At 49.9% G+C, this 10,000-nt stretch overlaps 1 protein-coding gene across 1 annotated transcript in view; it reads left to right on the top strand.

The window, feature by feature from the left end:
* The window catches only part of LOC135820778 (acyl-CoA dehydrogenase family member 10-like), a 21,357-nt gene that overhangs the window by 3,823 nt on the left and 7,534 nt on the right, over positions 1 to 10,000 (top strand). The window contains exons 4-8 of the mRNA XM_065333813.1: positions 417 to 521; positions 2,018 to 2,142; positions 2,721 to 2,764; positions 3,611 to 3,679; positions 5,195 to 5,288. Of these exons, the coding sequence (XP_065189885.1) occupies positions 417 to 521; positions 2,018 to 2,142; positions 2,721 to 2,764; positions 3,611 to 3,679; positions 5,195 to 5,288 (437 nt within the window). The remainder of the gene's footprint in view (positions 1 to 416; positions 522 to 2,017; positions 2,143 to 2,720; positions 2,765 to 3,610; positions 3,680 to 5,194; positions 5,289 to 10,000) is intronic.

The following is a 10,000-nucleotide window of genomic DNA, read 5'->3' on the forward strand; positions in this document are numbered from 1 at the left end:
CAGAAAGTTGTCTACGTAGAGTACGTAGATAGGGCTCTGATAACGTAGGTGCTCCGTAAGTGGATTGGGGTACAAATTTATGATTCTCTTCCCAGGTTGATCTGGTCGTACACTGCCGCGTTCGGAGTTGCGAAGGGCAGCTTCGTGATTTGAAAACTCCGTCTGGCGGTACACAGATGCGCATGCAGTTTACGTGAGACTTTCCGTACATCGACTACGTTTTTTACTATCGTAATTACGTTATGCGGAACCTCTCTATTATCTATTGCAGTTTTGACGGGATTAAGTTCCGCTTTGTCACTGTTACATTCACCAGCTATCTCTTCTCTGTGCCGTCCGTTTGTCTGGGCAATGCTACACATGCACACACGCACGCACGTACACACACACACACACATCTGTTTATGCACTTGCAGGCTATGTAGCCGGCACAGTGGCCGTGCGGGACACGGACAGCATGGGCAGCAAAGCTCTTCTTCAAGCCGCCAATCAATTCCTGCAGCTGCCGTCTACAGAGAAAGGTAGGTCAGTGATCTGAGACACCATCTGTTACCCGGTATGTCCTAGTGAAACAACGACCACCACCGAACTAAAGCAAGCATGCATATGACTAGTAATACACAAGAGAGATTGGAAGCTTTCTTACAACTCTGAGTTTCACGTATTACTACGATCATCAGGCAGCTGATGGCTCCAAAACGGGCAGCCTGAACATAAGGGGGGGGGGGGGAGGGAGGAGGGGGGGGGGGGGAGGGGAGGGAGGGGGGGGGGAGCAAGGTGGGAAATTCTGCTAGTACTAGTGATATGTAAAGAGAAAAGGACCTATAAGTTACTATGCCTGTGTGGTGTGTGGGGGGGGGGGGGGCATGCCTGAGCAGGGGCGTCACCCGTGATGGGCACGGGGGCATGTGCACCCCCCCCCCCCCCCCCCCTAAAAAATTCGACCTTGTTTTTTTGGGAACCCCTGGTTATGAAAAGTGTAGTACTGGTAGAATCTAGCTGATTCTCGAGCTTATCTACTCACCTCCCACCGCTTTAGGAGCTGCATCTGCGCCTTGAACCTTGAAGGGTGGTGGCGTTCCTACGGATGCGGAAAGCCCGGCTTCCAGACGAGTCTCACGCGAACCGTGAATTTTTTTAATAACAATTTTTACGCGCGTGCACGTGTACGCTGCATCCTTTGGCCTTGTACTAGAATCTACACGCGCGTCGGCGTGCTGGGTGTTTGTTTGAAACAGAAGAAATAAATAATTCAGTGTGGTCGCAAGTAAGTTAGTCAGGTCACCACACTTGAAGAGTCTTTGGAGCTGTTTCCTCTCAAAATGACGTCTTCTCGAAAAAGGAAAGCGTCTGGCTAGCTCACTATCAGCGAACTTTTTCGTGTTTTCCTGTGCAAAATTCCTGTGCACCCCCTGTGAAGGGGTCCGGTGACGCCCCTGCTGAGTGTGTGTGTGTGTGTGGGGGGGGGGGGGAGGTTCTGTGCATGCCTGTGTGTGGGGAGGGGGGGGGGGGGGGGCATGCCTGCGTGTGTGTGGGGGGGGGGGGCATGCCTGCGTGTGTGTGTGGGGGGGGGGGGGGGTGTTCTGTGCATGCCTGCGTGTGTGTGTGTGTGGGGGGGGGGGGGGGCATGCCTGCGTGTGTGTGTGGGGGGGGGGGGGGGGGATTGCCTGCGTGTGTGTGTGGGGGGGGGGGGGGGGGGTGCATGCCTGCGTGTGTGGGGGGGGGGGCATGCCTGCGTGTGTGGGGGGGGGGCATGCCTGCGTGTGTGTGGGGGGGGGGGGGGGGTGTTCTGTGCATGCCGGTGTGCCAGCTAAGGCGGTACTCATCTTGCGGTGAGCAGCCACTTTCCGTACATGGTTGAGTGTACGATACTTCCACTTATCTGCCTTCATGTCCGTTTGCCTGTTGGTCCGTCTCTCTCTCTGTTCCTCCGTGTGTGTGTGTGTGTGTCTGTCTGTCTGTCTGTCTGTCTGTCTGTCTGTCTGTCTGTCTGTCTATCTGTCCATCTGTTCTTCAGTGATACCACGTAGGTTTTTGGACAGGCAACAATGGCTACAAGCGGCGTCTTCGAAGGGTGAAGTTGACGTAACGTCGTTTCATTTACGTTCAGGACAGCTGGAGTTTTTGCTCAGGTGCCAGACGGTACGTCCGTCTGTTTTTGTTCTTCTTGTTGTTGCGCGCATGCACACACATGTGTGTGTGGGTGGGGGGGGGGGGATGCGTGTGTCTGCATGAGCGACGGAGCGTGCTTTTAAAACTATGTTTGTGAGTGTGTTGTGAGTGTGGGAATGCGTTTGTTTAACTATGTTTGTGAGTGTGGGAATGCGTTTGTTTAACTATGTTTGTGAGTGTGGGAATGCGTTTGTTTAACTATGTTTGTGAGTGTGGGAATGCGTTTGTTTAACTATGTTTGTGAGTGTGGGAATGCGTTTGTTTAACTATGTTTGTGTGACCGCTCTGTACTTTCCACCAGTACATTTGCCAACGAAAATTTTGTCATTTGCATGCAATAGGACAAGGACAAAATGTTACGAGTTATGACTAACTGTCCACCAACGTAACCAGATCTTATACAGTCAGCGAGTGCTACAAAATCTGGTTACGTTGGTGGACAGGTAGTCATAGCTCGTAACATTTTGTCCTTGTCCTATTTCACTGTAATTTAATTGGCTCACCATCCGAGTTGAAATTTCCATTCAACTTTGTCTTGTGGCTTATAGGAATCGGACCCATCTCCATCATCAGTTGTTCTGCAAGAAGCCAGGTACAGCATGTGCAACACACAGGACATCGTATCCGTCACTGTTTGCTGTTGTGAAAATGACGCGTGCGCATCTGTCTGTTCGTTCGTCGGTTTGTCTGGTCTCCAATTTGTCTGCACAGCTGTCTGTTTGTCTGTCTGTGTCTGTATGTCTGTCTATCTGTCCGTCTGTTTGCTTGTCTCGATCTGTCTGTCCGCCTGCCCGCCTGCCCAGCTGCCTGATTGTCCGTCTGTCTGCAAAGATGCCGTTTCCGGCATGTTGTCCGGTTCACTGCGGGAAGCGGAAAAAAGCAACTGCCAGAGCACTCATGCATGTGCAATCACACACATGCTCATATCATAAGCACGCATGTGTAGCTACACGCAAGCGTAGCTACACGCATGCATAGCTACACGCATGCATAGCTATGCATGCGTGTAGCTATGCATGCGTGTAGCTATGCATGTGTAGCTACGCATGCATGTGTAGCTACACATGCATGTGTAGCTACACGCATGCATAGCTACACGCACGCTATACACATGTGTAGCTATGCATGCGTGTGTAGCGTGCATGTAGTTACAAGAATGTATGCAGACATGATGCATATGGACATGCACGTGCACATCACGAGGTACAGAACTGCTCACTGGTATCGGCAAAGGAACATTTGCAATTGCTTCTGCATGTGTGTGTGTGTGTATGTGTGTGTATATAATTTTATGTGTGCGTGCGTGCGCGTGTGTGTGTGTATGCATGTGCTGTGTGTGCATGTGCATGTCGGTGTTTGTACACATGCATGTATGTGTGTTTGTGTACCCATGTCTGCACGTGTGTGTGTGTGTGTGTGTGGTCTTGCACACTTGCAGGCTGCTACAGTTGCTGCACCGAAGTGGAGTTTCCGTACCGGAGGTTGTGCACATATCAGATGATAGCAGGTTAGCGTAAAGCTGAGCTATTAACATTTTTTCAGCAATAATGAATAATGTTTCAACTGCCGGCGACAGGCTGGGGCTTTTAATCTGACGCTACTGCCGGAATTTCTGCAGGGAGTACACGGATGTGTTGTGTTGAACGTGCGTGTTACGTGTCGAAATCTAAGAATGACGAGGGTAAGGATGATTTAATACTTCAAAGTAGACTTTGCAAACTTGCGTACGGCTTGAAAGTGTTACGTCACAGCCAGGTCGGCAGAGTCCTGATAAGGCTTGCATCCAGTTGGATCCGCGCACGCTTGGGTGGTTTCCCTTCACAGGATAGTGACACATCCGCCTGTGGTGACTGGACTGTGCCGTCCCGGTGGTCAGGGACCCACTTCTGGTACAGGCAAGATTCACATCTGCATACGACTGTTCGGCATTTTGGTCTATGACCAATATGAGGAGTGGTATATCCAGGGGGAGAGCGATAGACCACAGTGACTCAGAGGAGAGAGCTGGGGGGGGGGGGGGGGGGGGGGGTGGGGATAGACCACAGTGACTCAGAGGAGAGAGCTGGGGGGGGGGGGGGGGGATAGACCACAGTGACTCAGAGGAGAGAGCGGGGGGGGGGGGGGGGGGATAGACCACAGTGACTCAGAGGAGAGAGCTGGGGGGGGATAGACCACAGTGAATCAGAGGAGAGAGCTGGGGGGGGGATAGACCACAGTGACTCAGAGGAGAGAGCTGGGGGGGGGGGGATAGACCACAGTGAATCAGAGGAGAGAGCTGGGGGGGGGGGGGGGGGGGGGGATAGACCACAGTGACTCAGAGGAGAGAGCTGGGGGGGGGGGGGGGGGGATAGACCACAGTGAATCAGAGGAGAGAGCTGGGGGGGGGGGGGGGGGGATAGACCACAGTGACTCAGAGGAGAGAGCTGGGGGAGATAGACCACAGTGACTCAGAGGAGAGTGCTGGGTTCTACTGGAGAGGTTCTGCAAAACGAAAATGTGTACGAACTTTCGCTCTACGTCATGAAGTGAGAAACTTCGCACGAACTTTCGCAACTTTGGACGCGAAACTTGCAGGGAACACGAAATGAACTTTCGTGGGAAGATTCGTGAGATTGGGTCATGTCGTACGTGCACTTGGCGCGTGCAAACTACGAAAATGTGCAGAACACAAAGTTCGTGCGAAAATTCACACACAGTTCCGCAAGGCCTGTCGCGAAACTTCGTTCGAATTTCGTTTTGCAGAAAAGCTCTCTATTTACAATCTATCCTCAAACCCAGCACAATAGTGGAACAATTTAAGCCTAGTTTTTTGCAACTCTTAGTTTCAAGTTTCAATTCATTCATGTGCATGTGTGTGTGTGTGTGTGTGTGGGTGTGTGTGTGTGTGTGTGTGTGTGTGTGTGTGTGTGTGTGTGTGTGTGTGTGTGTGTGTGTGTGTGCACGCATGTGCGTGTGTGCGTGTGTACATGTGCATTCATGCGTGTGTGCACGTGTATTCCGTGTGTATTCCGTTGTGTTGTAGTTTGCTTGGTGGTCCGTACTATCTATGCAAGTATGTCAGCGCGGAGTCATCCAGCAGTGTCGCTGCCACGTCTCTCTCTGCCAATAGGACAAAGGTAAGCGTGGATTGTGAGCAACACTTGCTCACACACAATCCCTGCTTTTCACATGTTTATTTCATGAAAAACTACCGTAATTTCACAAATTTTCGGTGTACAGTACTTTTATTTTCCGTACTTTCGGTGCATGTGTTTCATACCTAAAATTTCTATACACCGGACAAACACTAACACACGTAATCCAATAGGGAACTCAGTTACTGCTTCTCTGTACCTAAACTTTCTGTTCACCTAACCTGGCCTTTTGCCCTCATACCGAAAATATTGAGCACCGAAAATTTCTGAAATTACTTGAAGTAGAGAGTATTTCAACGTTTCAGTCATAAAATCACCATCATCAGGAATGACGTGGACATGGGCAAAGGTGATACTAGATGTGGGTTATAGCCGTTTCACACTCGCGTCTTTCTGTGACGTCGTTTTCAGCCAAAACGTCGACTTGCTGCACAAGTCGATTCACACACATACACACATCGAACACATCGTTTTGCCAACAATCAGCAACATTTTTAGCAGTCCATGGGCAAAAAAAATAACGGCATGCGAGTAGATTCAAAATAAAAAAATCTTGGGCAGTTCTGTAGTTTCCACACCATGTACCAGCCAGCCTCGAGGAAGACCAAACAGTTCTCAGTTTTAGTTTTGTGGTCATCATTATTTCGCTTTTGTAGGTGAAGAATATTACGCCCTGCGATGGAAGCACGCGTGCTTCGGCTCTTCCTTTTACTTTTGTGGCGCGGCCTTGGGCAATTGCTTCCCGATCAAGCGATTGCATATGAACAGCTTCACCATGTCCCTATTGACATGCTAATATGTCCTCTGTCTGGAATTCGGTCATCTAGAAAGAAGCGCAGACCTCCCGTTCGCTTCTTCAACTGCAGGTCATATCACATGGATATACCGGGATTGTACGCGCTTGCTTCGTTGTTTCCCATGAAGCGCCGATTTTGGTCAGCTCACGAGGAGAATTCATGCCGAATAGGGCTTGAAAGTGATGACGTCAATAACAGCTAAGGAGTAGTAATAGTACGTCAGATTTCTATTTTGGATCCAGTAAGGTGTGACTTTGCTATTGCCTCAGTATGTGGGTGCATAGCAACCCACTCATGTCGTATGCAGGGGTGGCTTTTACTTCGCCACCAGTTGTAACCCCGCCCCCAGTAGCCAAATCAGTCAGTTTCACTGGCTACATCACCTTGCTGTGAGTAAGACCGCTTGAAATGTGCTTGGATCCATACAAAAACTGGATCCAAGTGGATCCAGTTTTTGAATTTTTGAAATTGTTGCTATGCTGTGACGTAGCACTTTCAAGCCCTATTGAAGGTCTGTGGGAGACGAAAGTTTTGGGAATGTGGAGACGGAAAGGTTTGCAGTTTCCTGACTATGAGGACAGGAAATACATGAAGAAATTCCGTGTGAACAAAACAACGTTTTATCAGCTTTATGACATCGTGGGACACCGATTGGGAAAACAGAGTACTCGGATGAGAGAAGCCATTCCAGGACACAAGCGGATGGCAGTATTTCTCCACTGGATGGCCCATGGGAACACTATGGAGGATTTGGCCGATACATACAGCCTTGGTACCTCAACTGTTCATGGAATGATTCACGATGGACTAGCTCTGTTCGAGAGTATTGTTAGTGATGCCATTGTTTTTCCGACAGGAAGGGAGCTGGAGCAAGTTCTAACGATTTTAGAGGCTTGTACTTTCGGCCGGGATGCGGCGGAGCTTTGGACGGAACTTTTATGCCCATCCACTAACCCTTACAGTATGGAGATGCATACGTCTGTTACAAGAACTACCCAGCCATAGTCCTACTCCTGTGCGTTGATGCACGTGGTGTCATCACGTTTATTGACGCAGGCCGTGCAGGCAGAATGGGAGATGCCTTCACATGGAATTCATCGACTTTGCAGCGTTTGATCAATGAAGACACGTTGCTCCCATCCGCATCCTCTGTCGGTGTTTTAGGAAAGCGAGTTAGGCCATTCCTGGTTACAGACTCTGCGTTTGCGCTGAATCCGACGCTGATGAAGTGTTATGATGACAATGGCCACCTGTCACCTAGGCAATCTGCATTCAACTATTGCTGTATCCGCACCAGGCGGGTAGTGGAGAATGCGATTGGCCGGCTGAAGGGACGATGGGGCATACTGATACACAATTTTATCCGGGATCCGGTATTCGCTCGAAGAATTGCCCTGGCTGCGGCAGTATTGCATAATGTTTGCGAACGTTGCCAGTGCCCGTTCGAGGAATCTTGGATTCCAGAAAAATGCCGTGTGCCCGGTGATCCGCAAGTGCCTGCGGGCAATGACAGTGCTGCTGACATTATGTCTTTGTTGGCTAGATATGTCGAAACACGCATTCCACCACGTCAATGATTAGTATTAGCATGTTGTCGCTGGCGTACTCAAAACCATTGTATTTTGCAGTTTTCCAGCCAGTCACTGTGTGTGTGTATGTGTGTTGCCTGCACTGCAAATCTTCGGAAGGGGAGGAAACGTGAGGGACTTCTGCAAACTAGATGAGAACAAATGTACATTAATTTAATTATGTGTTCTTAATTTGCGCAAGAATAGCAGCCATAAACTGCATATTGTCCTGCTGCAGCCGCTGAGCGTGAGCAGCTGACTCTTGCGCGAGCTTCGTTCTCACCTCCACGTCCCTGAGCTGAGCCTCATGAAGAGCCTTCAGCCGCCTCTCCTCCATCGCCTCTTCATGCTCAACTCTGCTCCCATGGAGCTCCTCCTCTAATTTGCGAGCTTCTTCTTCACGCTTGCGCTCATGGTCCAACCACCTCCGCTGCATGTCTTCCTCATGCACCATCTGAGCCTGTTGCAGCCCGGTCTGCATAGTTTGGAGCTCCTGGAGAACTCCACCCACTTTGTAGGCTTGCCGATCCGTCCTCGGTCTCTTCCTGGCAGCCACCCTGATAGTGGTACTAGTAGATGTGGTATATGAACGGGCACTACTTGCCTGTTCATCTTCAAAGGCATCACCATCATCACTGTCAGAATCGACAGTCTGTACCCTCTGATATAGAGCATCATCTAGAGCCTCACTGCCATTTGCCATGGGTGGGCGAATGGTCGGAGCAGCAGCAGTAGTAGGTTCAGCCATAGCTGGAGCAGTTGGTGTTGTTGGTGACACGGTAGAAGACTGCGAGCTCACACAGGTAGATGGTGTTTGCAGCACAGAAGGAGGTCCTGATTGGACCAAGCTATCAGCTGACTCACCCGGTCCCCACTGCGGGTTTCCGAAGAACAGCGAGTGGAACAGCTGGAAGTTGGACCAAGCTGCACAAGCTGCCTCCAGGTCAAATTTGGACTCGTCCAGTGATGTGCCAGTAGCAGTGGGCAGCTGGTGCTGCTTATACATGTCACGTCCCTTCTTTCTCAGCTACAGAGCAACATGCACAGTAACACAGACAGAGAACACATCACAATTTTAGGTCACATCTGCTACTAATGGGGGCTATCCAATAGTCATGCTGCAATGATCCTTCGGGGCAACTTCAGGCCCTTGTGGCAGGTAGCATTGGGGTGCACATCTCAATCGGAGTGTATACCTGGAGACAGAGCCAAGTGGCGCCGCTGTCGTTCAAAATCATTCACATACCCCTTGTGTGTTCATCATGCACTAGAATCCACAGAGTTGCATGCAGTTGCCAGAGAGGCAAGTCAAGGGAGGCAGCGTCGGACCCACAAATACCCCAGCGCTAATGTGTCGCTCCAGCCCCGCAGCAGGTAGCTGTAGAATTACAAGAACTCCATGTGTGCAATGTGCTTACCTGATCAATCTTATTGTGGACTTCACTTTCACTGAACCTCCTTTCCCCGCGCCTGCATATCCAGATTTAGGAGCTCGGTTGCATATCTCTCCTTGACAACACGAGTCTTCATTTTCTGGAACAAAACAGACAACCCATGCAAGGCTTTGTTGAAGGTGAATGTGTGATTTTTGGATTTCCACCAAGATAAATTTCTTAACTTGATTTTCCCATGTCATATATGCAAATGACAGTATTCAGATTTCGCTGAACCATACGAGAGACTTGAACAAACCTGTGACTAATAATTTGTTGGCACTTGGCTTCAGTAGTACTGGTGCGTCTTGGGAGTGGACACACATCCCCACCTCAATGTCGACAATGGAAATGGGATTTGTGAAAGAACATAGGGGTAGGACCACGAACATACCTTGTCATGCCTTGTCATTGGAAGCGTAAATCTGGCACCAAATCCGCAACAGGCAAGCCTCGGCCTCATTATCAAATGTTTTCGTCATGGTGAAGGTGAAGGTACGAACAAAGGCACCGGTATGAAAAGAAAAGAACGGAACCTCAATGTCAAAGTCGAAGAGAACGGAGCGGAAGAAGAAAATTCTTTTGACAGATGCAGCTAGCAGGTTGCATGCTCACTTTAAATTTCCCCGCCAAGATCTCTGCGCATGCGGATAGGCCAGACAAGAGTTCAAGACGACAAAAAAGACGAAGACGTGGCCGAAGACTCTGCCCATAGGGCCGCGTCTGCGTTTTGAAGTCTTCAGCTCACGTTTTGGGGATTCCCCGGGATCGCCTAGGCAACGAAGACGAAGACGCGAATGAAGACGTGAGTGTGAAACGCCTATAACGTGGAAGCTGTTGTGGAAGTGTTAAACCGTCAAGGTCTCTACACACAAAGTGTCAACCGCTGGCAGTAG

The sequence above is a fragment of the Sycon ciliatum genome, chromosome 7, assembly GCF_964019385.1.
Source record: "Sycon ciliatum chromosome 7, ocSycCili1.1, whole genome shotgun sequence".
Taxonomy (NCBI): domain Eukaryota; kingdom Metazoa; phylum Porifera; class Calcarea; order Leucosolenida; family Sycettidae; genus Sycon; species Sycon ciliatum.